The sequence below is a fragment of the Nematostella vectensis genome, chromosome 2 (genome assembly GCF_932526225.1).
Source record: "Nematostella vectensis chromosome 2, jaNemVect1.1, whole genome shotgun sequence".
Classification (NCBI taxonomy): domain Eukaryota; kingdom Metazoa; phylum Cnidaria; class Anthozoa; order Actiniaria; family Edwardsiidae; genus Nematostella; species Nematostella vectensis.
Genome location: NC_064035.1, coordinates 19,092,709 through 19,107,027, shown reverse-complemented (window position 1 = coordinate 19,107,027; position 14,319 = coordinate 19,092,709). Strand labels below are relative to the sequence as shown.

The following is a 14,319-nucleotide window of genomic DNA, read 5'->3' as shown; positions in this document are numbered from 1 at the left end:
AAAGGACATGCCGTCTTAGTAAAATATAAAAAGGGGTGCGTACCGAAGCCCCAACACGCCAGCACTCACTTAAGAACTTGAAGAGACACCTGCAAGACTCTCTCCCACTAACACTTTAGACACTAAGCAACTTGAAAAGAGTCACATGTGAAAATACTTGTAGACACCAGATCTTGTAAAGACTTTGTAACAGCGGAAAAGTAAAAACCGGTACCTCCCCCAGCCAAGCGGGTCATAGTCGTTCTGTTACATGTGGTTAGAGAACCCAAAAATGATAGCGGTTACAAGATGTAATAGACACCAAAAGTATAGCTGTTACAGAAGGAACAAAATAAAAAATCAGAATCAGATAAGATCCGTTTTCACGGATTTATTATTGATTGATTAATAGTATGATGTGATTGATGTATATATATATGATATGTATACATCTATTTCAATAAACGTTGTCAGTGCAAATGGCGAATGGCAATTGACAAATGGCAGTTCTAAGACCAATCACTGCTTATGGGTATAATTATTTGTAAGAATAAAGATGATAAGTCTATGCGCATGCGATGAAAATGGGGTGCGTCTCTGTACATAATGTGTACAAATACACCTATTTCAATAAACGTTGTCAGTGCAAACGGCAAATGGCCATTGTCAAATGGCAGTTCTTCTATCAAAAATACCATGAAACTTTTCAAATTTCTACTGACTGAAGAAACATGTGGATAATTTCTGCGATTATAATATAGTAGCCCAGCCCTTCCATACCTTCCATACCCTAGTACAGATACACGCATTAACCTAATCACAGTTTCTGTTTGGTTTTATTATAGAATTAAAAAAAAGAGATTTTGGGAAACAAATATCATTTATTATAAAGATTATTTTATTTGTGTTCTTGAATGTCAAATATGTGTCGCTAAATAATGACAGTGGATTGTTCAAGCAAGCATCACGGCATTTGCGACTCGCAAATGTAAGAATATGAACGCTAACTATTCCACTTTGTGTCTTAAACGAGCATATGACCATATTTAGATCGCGCACATTTCAGCATAGTTCAGTTTTACTTTCTTTGTTTTTGAGCACGAAAGCCTTATGCACTTGGCCGATTGAGCACGGAAAAGAAAAGGCTTAAAGCCGCATTGTCACCAGTTTTCTTCCGGAGGTCCGACGGAAAACCTCAACCGTTAAAAGACAATAGAATCTATTAGAATCCGAGATATTTAACAAGCCATCCGCTCTAAATTATCGATCACATCCTCAAACAAACTTCCAATAGACACACTGCTTTCAATATTTTGAAATATTTTTCGCGTTTTCCGTTAAAAATCATCGGATATTGTTAGGTAATCGACCGGAAGTAAACTGGTGACAATGCGGCTTTAAGGCGGCAATGTATTATACCTAGGTCACAGCGTGCTGTGCATGATGACGAAATTATCATACTACTAAAGAAGCAAGAGAGAGAAGCAAACGTGAAAAATACCCTGATATTTTTCAGTCTACATCTCAGCGAGCTGAACGTGGCGTAACCGACTAAGATAGGCCTGTGATCCTGGTTATTGCCTCCCCATTAATGCGCGGGTACCTCAGGTTCCTTTGTATTATACAGTTCTATAGATAGCGGTGCTGAGGCCAAAATTCTCAGCTTAGCCGTGAAAAGCTTTAGCTGCCATACGGCGTTTCAGCACATGCCTGGAAGTATGGTCTATTTTTTTTCGTCTCATCTGATCTGAGAAGGATCGATCCTCGGGCTCTACCTCGGGCTCTACCTTTTTATTCGTATTAGCAGCTGGTATTAGTTATCAGTACTTGTTATAGCGTTATCATTTTCTTCCTTTCATGTCTGTTCTCGGTTATATTCCAAGTGCCAGAGAAGATTTTACTGACGGGTCTGTGCAGGATTAGACATTCTTTAAACACGAGGTTCCGCTTTGAAAGGAAAAGCTCCTCCCACCCCCGAACAATTAGCCGTAAATAAGTGAACATGTCAGGACAATTCTAAACCAAAATAAATATCATTCCTAGAGTTGTCCATCTAAAAATGTGCCGATCTATCGTAAAAAAATTCCATACCATACTGTGTGCTCTTTATAATTTATAATTTATGCAGGTGCGCTAGATTATGGATAGCGCAAAATTTAAAATTTTGCCCCTAAAACGTGAGTGGAAAGCAAATAACTAATTTAACAATCTCTTAACACAACTGTCTTGTTACCTGTGCAAAAATAGTTTTATTTCAGCCGACTGAATCTCAGAGATAAGCAATTTTACAGGAGGCTTATAATTTGTGACTGCTAGCGTTGCAGTGTTCTGATTATTATTGCAAATTCGAGCCCGGGGTGGGAGGAGCTTTCCCTTCTATAGTGGAACCTCGTGTTTAACAAGAGAGGACAACTTTGACGGCCGAGTAAAGCCGGAGAAATGCGAGGCACAAAATCCCTCAACTTGTCGCGCATTATCGATGCGCTGCGCGTTGTGCATCGATGATGCTCGTTTTTCACCCCGCGCCACAACTTGTCACGCAACAAAAAAAGTTGTAGCAGGTTTTGAGATTCCTGCACGCTGATTGGTTAAGATTTCTCAAGATGGCGGCCGCTGTTGCGAAACAAATATACGCTGCCTCTGTTGTTTTGCTGGCTTTACTTCTAGACGAAAGCCCTGGAAAAAAAAACTGAGGAAGCAGGAATCTACAAGATTATGGATAGCTAGAAGGGAAGACGGAGGAGCATGCCACATGCTTCTCAAAGAAATCGAGGAAGGTCATGAAAGCAAAATTTGTATTTGTAACCCTGGAAATTCAACAATCCAGTTCATCCAAAATTTTATGTGCAATTCTCCGCCTCCTTTCTCGGTATTTAACCCTTACTTAATATCAGTTTTATACTATACATCAATTTCATTTCTCTATATCATTATTACAACTTAAAGCAGCTTTTCTAATGAAAATCTCAAGGCTAGAGATTTTTTTTGGGGGGTGGGGTATATTGATTTTGGAGAGGGGTGGGTTTAACCTTGTAGGTGCCGTATAGAAAGCTCTGGCGAACAAATCCACTTATAGATCTCACGAGGGTGCTAGATAAGTTGCGCTACACAAGGGAATTGTTGTTTCAAATATTTGAATAGAAAATAGGCAAAATGACGATTTTCTATGGAATAATTTTTCGGAAGCGATAACAATCGCTTAAAAGCGGGAGATTTGCTGCTCAACGCGGGAGAGCGGGAGAAGGGGTCCAAAATCTTGAGACTCCCGCCTAATGCGGGAGAGTTGACAGGTATGTGTTAGTGTTGAATAAAGCAGTCTTGTTTTCGCTCCTGCAGCGAGCTCTGTCCCTACGAGCTTGCGACTTCAAATGACGCGCTGTGTGTAACCGCCGCCACCTGGTAAATGAGTAACTGGAAGAGAAGAGAAAAAACGCGCCGCTGGGGGTCGAGGTGGTCGCTTTATTCTGATTGGCTGAATCTTTGTCCTGTAAAAAGCGTCTCCTATATGGGAGACATTCAGGACTGATAACGGCCGTTCCTTGTTAGAATCCATGGAATCCATGCCTCATTTCGCCGGGCTTATTTCACCAATGGAAATATAGGCTAGCCTAGACGCCATATTAAATTTCTCAGAATAACCTGGGAACGAGGTTGGTACTTATCTATTTAGACGGGGTCGTCTCTCGAGGCTTTCGTGATTACGATTTCAGTGATCAGAAGATCAACCTCGCCCCAGGGTCTTCTGGGTAATTGTTGCAGACGATGTTTAGCATTTACCAATTGCCCGGATGTAGATTGTTGAAAACAGCTTTTGCTTAGCGTTTTGTGTTGTTAGACGTCATTATGACGTCTTAAACAATATATTTATATAGAATGTCTTTTTTCCATCTTTTTATCCATTTTTATATTCTACTTTGATGTCTCCCTTGTGGTCTCCTTTAAAAAATGAATCAGGATGTGGAGGAGAATTGCTGAGCTTCTCTCTTATTCTGCTGGTTTATTTAAAACAAAGGCACTCTGCGTGGGAACCCCTGAATGAGAATGAAAAGAATCGACTTTGTTTTGCTTATTAAAAGTTTGTAGTTCCGCCGAGTTAACATAATTAATGTCTGAGGTAGTTAAAATAATTATCAAGCGTCTAAGATCGTATATTACAATTTCATTGAGTCTACAAAGAACAACCCGAAACAACCTTCTCTTTCTCTTGTCAACGTAACAAAATGTCAAACTGCTCAGACGAGGTACTGTCGGCGACCGCGACCTTCATAGTGGCAGCTTATAACACAGTTTTTTGCGTTTTTTCCGTTGGTGGAAATACTATAGTACTCTTGGCCATTTTCAAGTATTCGTCACTACGTACAACGTCTAACATGTTTATTGCTTCACTTGCTCTGGCTGACTGGATTGTCGGGGCGTTAGCTAACCCATTTTATGTATCTCTAAGTCTCATGAAATCAATCAGAGACATCAGGGAAATTAAAAATACAGAGACATTTGTGTGGCTGCTTACAGTGGCCGCGACTCAATACAACCTGTGTGCTGTGTCGATTGATAGGTGAGTGGAAATGCGACTAAATAAAGCAGTTACTTTTACGGAGACCCGATAATTTGTCCGTCGTTTGACCTAATGTATACTATACAGCAATGATCGCGCTAACGGCTGCCACTCCAACCCCCATTAGAAAAAGGTATAGATATGATAGTACAGATATTTAAATTTTCGTTTTAATTTGAGCTTGTCTTGTCTATGCTTATTGTAGAAGTCTTTAACCAAGAGGTTTTAATGCCGCTTAAATACTTATCGTCAGATATTCGGTTTTATCCGAAAATTGCTTTTATCCTAGCAAAAACAACAGCAAATAGTCAAATTTCCAAGTCATAAATCATTTTCTTATCTTCAATCAACCACTAGCATTCGATATATAAACAACGTAACACCTGTTGTAACACCTGAAAAACATAAACTCCTTTTTCTATGTACGAGTTATTTTGATTTCTAAGCATCCGTGTCTTCCGCTCAGAGGTTTAGTTTTTCTTTTAAAACGGAAATTTAACTTGGTGGCATTAACGCAAATCTGGGGGCGGATATTCGGTTCTAACGGCTCCACCCAAGTTTACATTAAGTGCGGTAACTCTTAAGGCGGTAGCTCTTTAGAATCCTTAATGAAAAAAGTAGTATGTATTTTTATACTAAGCAAAGATAAACAAGGACTGGGGCTATGTGATCATACCAGAGTGGCCGATAGCTTAAGAGAGATAAAGGCATTGGCTTTTTATATGGCAGCATACTGGAGTTTAAAAACCCTTTCGTCCTTCCCATGCATATGAAGAAAACGTTGTCGTTTTGAGGGACTGGTACCGAGAACTGCCTTTTCAGATACTTTCTCCATTGACTAAAGATGGTCACAGTCACTGTTTTTCTCTTCTGATTACAAGTCATAATGTTTACGAAGCACCTGCGGTACGATAACCTTAAAAAGAACAAAATTCATACAGTTTTTCCAAATAAGGAATATATTAGTTTCCCTATATGGAAGTGGACGCGTTTGGCAAAAACGACAATTTTTGGCTGAATTTTCTTGGAATTCCAAAATGTTTTTGCTTTTCATTAAATTACTGAGTAATTCAGTTTGGATATGGAGGGACTCCGGTTGGATCGATCATCAGTAAACTTTTTGTGGTCTTTCTGTGCTTTAGCAACACAGCAATCCTTAGATAATATATATACTTCCGGTGTTCAACTTCCGGTTAAAGCCTAGTACTATAATAGGGATTTGTTATCGACCTGTGTCCGCTACGGTCATTCTTTGGTATAAAGTACATATAAGCTAGTTTCTTCAGAAAAGTCTTCCATGTGGGTTGAGCGTGCACATGCGCCTTGTCACTGACGTCAATCGGTCTTCTACGGTTCAGTCCAATTCAATCTGTTAGTTTGGTTAGTTTGCAAACAAAACAAGTAAAATGGTAGCAAAGTTTTTTATTCTCTTTGTTTTAGTACTTGCCGATTCGCGTCTCTGGGTTTTCGCGTTGTTTGTTTGAGTTTGTGCTGATAGAGCGACTAGCCAAAACTGCGACTGTCCGAGAAACACACAGGGAAAAGCCTGTGTTAGCAGGGTCTCTGTTTGCAGGGTAAAAAAGCCTCTGTTAGAAAAAATAGAAGAGGATAGATTTCAACAGATTAATTTTTCACAATTCTTCCCAATCAGCTAAACTAAATTCCAAACAAAACTCGTACAAACATATGGCCTCGCTTATTCAGCGAATAAAGATTTTGCGCCTTTCTAGAATTTTAACATGCATGAAACCAAGAGAGCATAATATAAGAGAGGGACACTTTGATATTACACGCGCACCATGTCGATTCCGAATCTGGCTATTTTTAGTAACAACCACCCCACCACTGCGCGTGAGCATTTTTACTCACCCTACCCCCGCGTTTTGGCATTTACATCTTGTTGTTTGCCGGTGTTTTGTGACTTGAAACCGAAAAGAAAAACCATCCTATTTGCACAGGTACCATCAAAAATTTCATTCTAGCATCAAGGATACAGGCAGTTGCGGTATATTAAGGGGATGTAGTACTTCGAGGATTACAAGATTTCGAAAACGTTTAAAAAAAAAGACTTCAAAATCAAGAGTGGAAAACCTCGTGCAAACACCGCTTCCGCTCTGACTTGCTGCTTCTTCGTGGTTTTTGAACATTTATTATCTTCCAAACGAAATCTGTAAGTTAGACATTAGATATGACATTGAGTTGAATATTCCGGTGAATTGAGAAGAAATCCAAGAAAATACATTTCATAAAACTATCCTTGTAGCGACGGTATGCATTTTTGTGATGATCAAAGTGCTCGAGCTCATAGATTGGTTGGTCATTCAATTGCAAGGGTTAAAACAATATTCTTTTAGATTTGTGTGGGGCAGTTCGCACATTTTCCATAGGCCAGATTTATGCAAGAACCCATTTTCTTTGCAGCCACTGTCTTGGCTGATTACTAACCCTTTCATGGTTTCTCTGTTTGTTTAATAAGAGAGGTAGAACAAAAACAAATTGCTTGTAGTCTTATTTCATTAAACAAAAGAAATTATTTAATTGAAGGCATTGTATGTCTAGAAAAGGGAAGGTGAAGTCTGATAACCATAACAAACAATCTGATTAGCTGTGGAGGGGATGTGCAGTCATAAATATTATGGAGAGTAAGTATATTTTAAAAAGACTGCTTTTTGGTAGTTGAGTGGGAGGGACACAACCCGTGTGCCCACCCTGGGCTGCATGCCTGTACATAAATTTGGGTCTAAGTGGTGGCCATGATAATAGCTACTGAAAAGATTACTGCTCATGTATTCACTGGATTTCTCCTCCGTGGCTGTGTTTGCCTTGATTTGAAATAATGTAGCAATCCATTTTGTTTTATTTCTTGGGAAATGATTTGCAATCATAGTAGTTCTGGACTGGACATTGCTGTGGAAAAATAGACTCAAAATATAAAATACTGCAAACCCAGTATCGAATAAAAAAAAGCAATTTTATGTCTGATATTAGAAGGGCCGAGAAGCGGGGCCGAGAAAGCCTTACAGTACAAACGTCAGGCATGGGATTTTGGGCTGTTTGAATACCTTTCGCTTTGCCCTAGTTTGATTATCCGAGTTCTTTTATCATCAAATGACAAACTTCGAAAGCCATGATAAGAAAACCCCGTAAAACATCGGATCATAAGTCGTCATACTTACCAAATAATCCTTTGATATCGCCATCGTATTCGCGGTATAAATCGAAGAAGGAGCTTTTAATCGTAAACACAGGGCAAGTGCGAAATACATGCCCGCTTTGTATCGCGGACTGCCAAAGGTAGCCCAAATCTTGGTACAGACGCCGTCCAAATCGAAGCTGGAAAGGCAACGCATAGACTACTAATTGCGCATATTGGGAGGGGACGGGAGATTTCGTTCCCAAGATGGCGGCGGCTTGTTCCACAGGAAACCCAAATCGACACGATGACCGAAATTATACTATATAATTAATTATACTGTCATGACATCGACAAGAAAAAAAGGTAAAAGGACAATTTTATGTACTCTCAGCATCTTGGATGTGTTCATGCTTTGTTCAATATGAAATTCCTCCTGTATATCTTCTATGCACACGAGAAAATAACTAGAAAAATAAATTTGCATTCACGAGTTCGCTCACGGAGACTTCGATTATAATTATCGCCCGCAAGTTGTAATCGGGGCAACTTACATTATACATATTACAGCCAGAAATTGTTATTCTTGATAGTCGAAAACAGTTTTTTCGTACTTATGCACTGCTTTTACATCTAAGCCATTGAAGCAGCTTGCTTGTTGACGCTTGCTGACGTATAAAGTTAACTATCCCTCATAAAGATAACTATCCATTAGCATTTACTCGCGAATCGCCGCCGTATGAGCCTTATATGTTCATATGACATGTCTTAATTGCTAGGTTTATTGCTGTGTCAAAGCCAATGCACTATCGTCAAGTGGTTACGGTTCCCCGTTGCTTGGTGGTGATCGCCTTAACTTGGTTTTTCGCCGCCTTGCTGGGGTCTTCTGCATTCCTAGTACCATACGACCAAATCAGCGGCGTGTGGATCGCAGGTAGCGTGATTACAGGGTTTATACCCGCCGTGGTGATCTCATTCTGCTACAGTCAGATCGTCATAGCTGCCAAGACGCAAACAAACAAGATCAACGAGGCACAGCCGAGGAATTCACAGGTGAACTACTACTATGCTACTACTATGACGCCGTTTCGATAAAAACGAATAGCCACTACCAGTTGGGATTACCAAAGACTCAGTCATTAGATAAATAATTTCCACGGAAATTCATAAAAGGAATGGAGAATACAGCATTAGAACAATATCCTTCCTATTCCGCTTGTCTAAAGGGAATGAATTTTTACTCTCTTTTCTCGACAAGAACTGCTACGTAATAACATAAAAAGCACTATAAAGTTATTTACATATATTTATATTTTAATTTAATACACCAAAAACTGGAAATCGACTCTGCCAAATTTTCGTCTTTAATAAGACTTCTTCAGGGCAGACTGAAGAAGGTGAATCGTTACAAGCTTATTTTATATTATATAATTTTTTTTTAAATGATTATTATTTTCAAGCAGCAAACGATCGAGGAGACACGCAACCGCCTAAAGAACCGCAAAGCAGCGTGGACTTTTGGCATCGTGATCGTGCTGTTTGTAGTCCTCTACCTGCCGAGCCTCGTCACCAACTTCATAACCCTCGGAGCAAGCACACAGTGTGACTTCTTCGATATCAACCGCGTGTGGTTCTGGACATCCATGATTTGCTACTCAAGCTCGGCCATCAACCCTTGGGTATACGCCATACGCATGCGCGAGTTCAGGACCTCTGTCAAACGGTTGCTCACGTGTTGAACACGAGGTTTCGTATAGCCTCGTTCTCAGGTGCATCGGCCGGTTCTTGTAAGGCCGATTAACTTAACCCTCGATCAGCGCCTGATCCTGGGTTAAAATTCGCTAATCATAGGTTAGCTAACCTGCGGATAACTCACCGTAAGCCCCAAAACACCTCTACATCGCATGTAATTACCTCCATTTCATTGCCAAAAAAGTGTCATTTGTAGGATTCGAGTTGGTGCGCGACACTAGCGAGACAAATTCATTTCAAGTATACATTTCATGTAACTTTCTGGCTCCCCAGCACAATTTTCGAATCAGCATCGCAACGAAGGTCGCATAATAAAGCAAAATGTTAGGACATTTGATAAAGTAGTAGGACTTTATTTCTACTACAAAGTTTGGGAGGCCTGTGCTACGCCAACTAAACGGTAGGATAGCGAGTTAACCCACCACTGGAGCAGGGCTAGATTTTAAAAATACGACATTCATTTTTTCTGACATACGCGCGTTGTTTTTCTTTTTTCTTTTCATCGCGTAAGCAATAAATTTCCCCGCGACAAAAAAAGCGCTAGACTTAGGCTCCTGGCTTAGCTGGAGGATGCCCCAAAAAATCTTAAAAAGTTGACCAAAAAACCACAAGTTGCTCAAATTTGTAAAGTTGCTCCCAAATTTAAAAAAAGGTTGCTATCACAGTTAGCGCCATAATGAGTCAAAAAGTTAATCAATTTTAGCATTTTTATTGGTGTGTAAGTCAAAAGAAGTCCAAACAGTAGTTTCTTCTGACCTCATGTTCGAAGAAAACAATAGCAAATAAGTGTCTGACTGAGGAAGTTCATGATGTCCAAGCAGTAGCAAGGAAAATTTCCCTTTCACTTTGAAATAAAAAAAAACTAAAACAAATAAGAGGCTGACTGAGGCTGCAAGCAGTAGTATAAAGATCAGGCCCGTACCCAGGGGGGGGGGGGAGGGGGTACAGAGGGTCCACTTTTGGTTCACAATAGACGTGCTATTTGTAGACAAAACTATAAAGCATAAGCTACTCTGGTATGTCATTAATCCGTAAGTCAGACTTTATTTGTAGCCGAATCCGACAATAAACGTCCCGTGGAGATACTGCAAAGGCAAAAAAAATCCCTTTTTGTTCAGATTTTTAGCAGAAAACTCGCTCCCACCCACCTCCCCTAAAAAATTAGGTCCACTTTTTCGGATTTCGCAGCCCCCCCAAATCCTGGGTACGGGCCTGAAGATTGCCTTCCTCTGGTAATCGTTGTATCTGATCATATCAAAAGCTTCAATATAGTCTTCTAAGGTATTGTCCTGCTGTGATTGGAATATTTACACAGGGTATCCAATATATTGAAGGTATACCACAGGACACGCAACGAGACATCCCTATAAAGGGATAACGGATACACCACAGAACAGCAAAGTGGAAATCGTCCTTATAGTATAAATTTTCCTTCTGTGCTTGATTTGAATGGCAAAATATATCAAAAACTGTAATTTTGGTAGGTTATTCGGAAAATTACAAATGAGATGCTCATAATTGAAAAAGTTACCCAAAAAGTTGCCGCGCCTCTAGCGGCAATACACTAGTACCAGCTCCCCTCAATATAAACGTTGACGCGGTCGCTCAGTGTCTGTCAGCCTAAAAGCCGAGTCTACCACCGTGTTTATATTTACGGGCCATAAAAAGTGGTCGGGAGGTTTTAAGTTCTGTCTCTACACGAAAGCTGCAAGCCATCTGTCCGTCTAAGCATGACCATGAAACTTGTATTAACCTGCACAATAGCATTCTGAGTTAACCAGCAACCAGTTTCAGATAAACCTCTCCAGCTGTTAACACTACACACACATCAACACGCGAGCAGTATGGCGGAAGGCGGCTTGAACTACGAGGGGAATATTAGCGGCTCAGATTTTGAGAGCGACGAAGAGGACAACAGAGTACCTAGGCAAATAAGGGAACAGCTTCTTGCACTTGCCATAGATGGCAACCAGTGTGGAGAAATGAAAAACGAAGTTTCGCGAGAGCAACAAAATGAACAGGTCGGCACCCAAGAAATGGCTACAGACTCTAGGAACTTATCGAATAGGAGCTCCGATATCAGGCAATCAAGATCTCGAAGTTTCTCATTTGGACGCTTAGTTCGACGCATTAGTAGTAGGAGATCGGGAAATATTATGAATGAGGCGGCAGCTAGGACGCAATCGAGACGGAATATGCATACAAGTGACAACAATCGAGTGGATGGGAACGAAGAGCCGTACTATAGCACAGCTGACGAGGTACAGCGACCACGAAGTGTTATCCTTCGGTCACGTTCGCGAACTCATGGCGACCTAACTGAGCGCTCATCCAGACGTAGGTCTAGTAGCGTTTTGGATAGAGTTAGAAGGCTTTTTGACTCGGGAGATACAGAAAATGGCGAAAGCTCGACAGGAAGTAGCTTGCCTAACGAAGGTGAAATGTCTGAAGAGAGAAATATGGTGCTAAATCTTGACGCGCCTATGCGTATACCATTCCCTATCGGAGTAAACGAACTAGTCGCTATCAGACAAGAGAGAGCTAGATTACGAGCCGAACAGACAAGAATAGAGTATTACTTTATACGGGATCTTTTGGAAATCACAAATTGCCCATGGTATTGGGGGAAAATCAACCGTTTCGAAGCTGAAAGGGTAAGTGTGAAAGGTTATTATTTTGAAAATGAAAGGATAAAGAAACGGTTCGAGTTTCGTTTATTGGGCCCTAGTTATTTTCAGAAAAAGCCTTTTAGAAATTTTAGGTTTTTGGTTTCTTCCTGGCTGTGCTACATCAACCAATATAACAACAGAACAAAACAATACATATAGACTAAAAATAAATTATCTTCAATAGAAACTTGTGTACATTTTCTTATTGTCTTGATATTCTAGTCAAGTATGAATCCAATTTTCGATGTGCTCTACTTGAAACCCCTCAACTCACTGACCGTATAATTTCATGAAATTTATATGTTGTAAATAGATACAGGAACAATTTATTATTTCTCACGTCTGTTTTGGGTCCATTCGATTCGCTTGTAGATTTTATAAACATGGAAAAAAATATTTTTTCTCGTACACACAGTACAAGAAGAGGAGCGTCACTGAATTAAATCAAAGGAGTTTGATTGTCATCAAAAATCAGCCAGAGATGCCCTTAAAAATTAATAAGGCTTGGTTTTAAATCTTACATTCTGTGCCAATTAACAGAATATTGAACATCATTTGCCATTATCAAGCAACACTATTTTTAGATGTTTGTGCTTTTCGACAACATTCAAGTAATTAAATCTATTAACTATAATTTTAAGGTATTTTCAACCATTAAATATGTTGTGATTTCCATGTTTTAAGGATCTAAATCATTCTTTTTAAGGTCCTGGATGGTCTTCCAGATGGAACATTTCTTCTCAGAGACAGTGCTCAGTATCAGTACCTCTTCTCTGTGAGTTTCCGGAGGTATTTCCGCACATACCATGCCCGAATTGAACAGTGGAAGCACCGATACAGCTTCGATAAGCCCAGTGACTACTCATTTTGCTCAAAGACTCTTCATGAGTTGTTGCAACACTACTCACAAGCAGAGCAGTGCATGTACTATGAGCCTCTTCTCCTGAATGCACTGCCGCGTAAGAATACATTACCATTACAGCACTTGTGTCGTGCCACCATTTGCAAAAATGTATCTTTTCAAGATGTGGATGAATTGCCAATCCCTAAATCACTTCAAACATTTTTAAGAGAATACCACTACAAGGTCGCAGTTAAGATAATGGAGGACAAAGGCACTCAAACTTTAGCTCCTAAGAGAAAGTTTCTTCTTCGCAGCTAATATTGTCTTTCTTATAGAGTTCTTATGAATATTACAACAACAGAAACAAATATGCACCTCCATAAATGATGGCCAAGCATATGTTCCCCACAAATCACCAATGCTAAGTGATATTCAGTGCAAATTCAATATAGTAATACAATGAGGGACTGAAAAACTGTATCTTTATATTTAGGAAATCATTAAACAAAGATGATTTCCTATATATCTTATGGATGGTGGTGGTACAATGGAGTATCACTTTTTTAAGGTTCCACTGTATACATGCTGTATATGTGAGCACATATTCATGGATTATACCTATTGTACATGAAGCATAAAATTATGCACATCACTTTGTTATCAAAGTGTTATATAAACATATAGTTTATATGAACAATATGGCAATAAAAAGGTAAATGAGAAGTATTTTGTCAATAGAGTAGTTTTCAAAATCCCGTGTAACAAAATATAGTTGTTAAAATGTAAAAGTCAAGCCAGAACAAAGACATTACAATGTATTAGTACTAAATAAACTAAAATGTATTTCACGGGTTTTTGAAAACCACTCTAAAATACTGCTGTGTTTTTGTTGTATAATTCTTTATTTGAAAAAAAAATAACCAAGTCCTGTTGATCAGGGTTTGTGCTGAGACAGATTCAAGTAACTCATGTAGAAAAAATCATCATAAAAATGAAAAAGACACTAAAGTTAAAGTTATAAAGTTTCTTTTAGTGCTTTAGACAGTCTTTCACTACAACCACTGACACAGAATTAGGTCTGCAGATGATGCCAAGCCCTTGTCAAGCCAATTTATTCTTGAAATCATTATAGTCCAACTATTTACTTCCCTATTTACTGCTATCCACAATATACACATCTCGAGGCCTTTCTTGGTTAGGGCCCTGTACATAGCATAACTTGTATGGGTGTGTCCCTACACATAGTATATGAAGTGTATACACCTATTTCAAATAAGGTTGCACTCGAAGAATCCATGTATCGTAACCCATGTGCTTCATGGGTATCAAATAAATAAGCGCAAATAAATAGAAATACAGTCTTCAAATTCCCATGGCTTTCAATTAC

The 14,319-nt window shown here is 39.4% G+C and overlaps 2 protein-coding genes and 1 long non-coding RNA gene across 3 annotated transcripts; 2 read left to right on the top strand and 1 right to left on the bottom strand.

Moving 5' to 3' along the window:
• Positions 1-6,986: 6,986 nt before the first annotated feature.
• LOC125561034 lies at positions 6,987-7,791 on the bottom strand. The gene is made up of 2 exons (XR_007307033.1): positions 7,711-7,791; positions 6,987-7,441 (listed from the first exon to the last, which is right to left on the bottom strand). It is a non-coding gene; the product is annotated as an uncharacterized LOC125561034 (long non-coding RNA).
• Positions 7,792-7,958: 167 nt separating this feature from the next.
• Positions 7,959-9,422, top strand: LOC5525255 (adenosine receptor A2a). The gene is made up of 3 exons (XM_032375696.2): positions 7,959-8,033; positions 8,447-8,720; positions 9,131-9,422. The coding sequence occupies exons 2-3, from the start codon at positions 8,469-8,471 to the stop codon at positions 9,404-9,406; spliced, it is 528 nt and encodes a 175-aa protein (XP_032231587.2). The 5' UTR covers positions 7,959-8,033; positions 8,447-8,468; the 3' UTR covers positions 9,407-9,422.
• A 1,597-nt stretch (positions 9,423-11,019) lies between these two features.
• Positions 11,020-13,950, top strand: LOC5525264 (suppressor of cytokine signaling 5). Its single transcript, XM_001647478.3, has 2 exons — positions 11,020-12,073; positions 12,795-13,950. The coding sequence occupies exons 1-2, from the start codon at positions 11,264-11,266 to the stop codon at positions 13,248-13,250; spliced, it is 1,266 nt and encodes a 421-aa protein (XP_001647528.3). The 5' UTR covers positions 11,020-11,263; the 3' UTR covers positions 13,251-13,950.
• The last annotated feature ends 369 nt before the right edge of the window (positions 13,951-14,319 follow it).

What these genes read in the sequence shown, in the direction of transcription:
- LOC5525264 (XM_001647478.3), top strand. Translation starts at nt 11,264, where the DNA reads ATGGCGGAAGGCGGCTTGAACTACGAGGGGAATATTAGCGGCTCAGAT. An exon ending in ACCGTTTCGAAGCTGAAAGG is followed by an intron (nt 12,074 to 12,794) that starts GTAAGTGTGAAA and finishes ATTCTTTTTAAG; the next exon opens with GTCCTGGATGGTCTTCCAGA.
- LOC5525255 (XM_032375696.2), top strand. Translation starts at nt 8,469, where the DNA reads ATGCACTATCGTCAAGTGGTTACGGTTCCCCGTTGCTTGGTGGTGATC. An exon ending in CACAGCCGAGGAATTCACAG is followed by an intron (nt 8,721 to 9,130) that starts GTGAACTACTAC and finishes ATTTTCAAGCAG; the next exon opens with CAAACGATCGAGGAGACACG.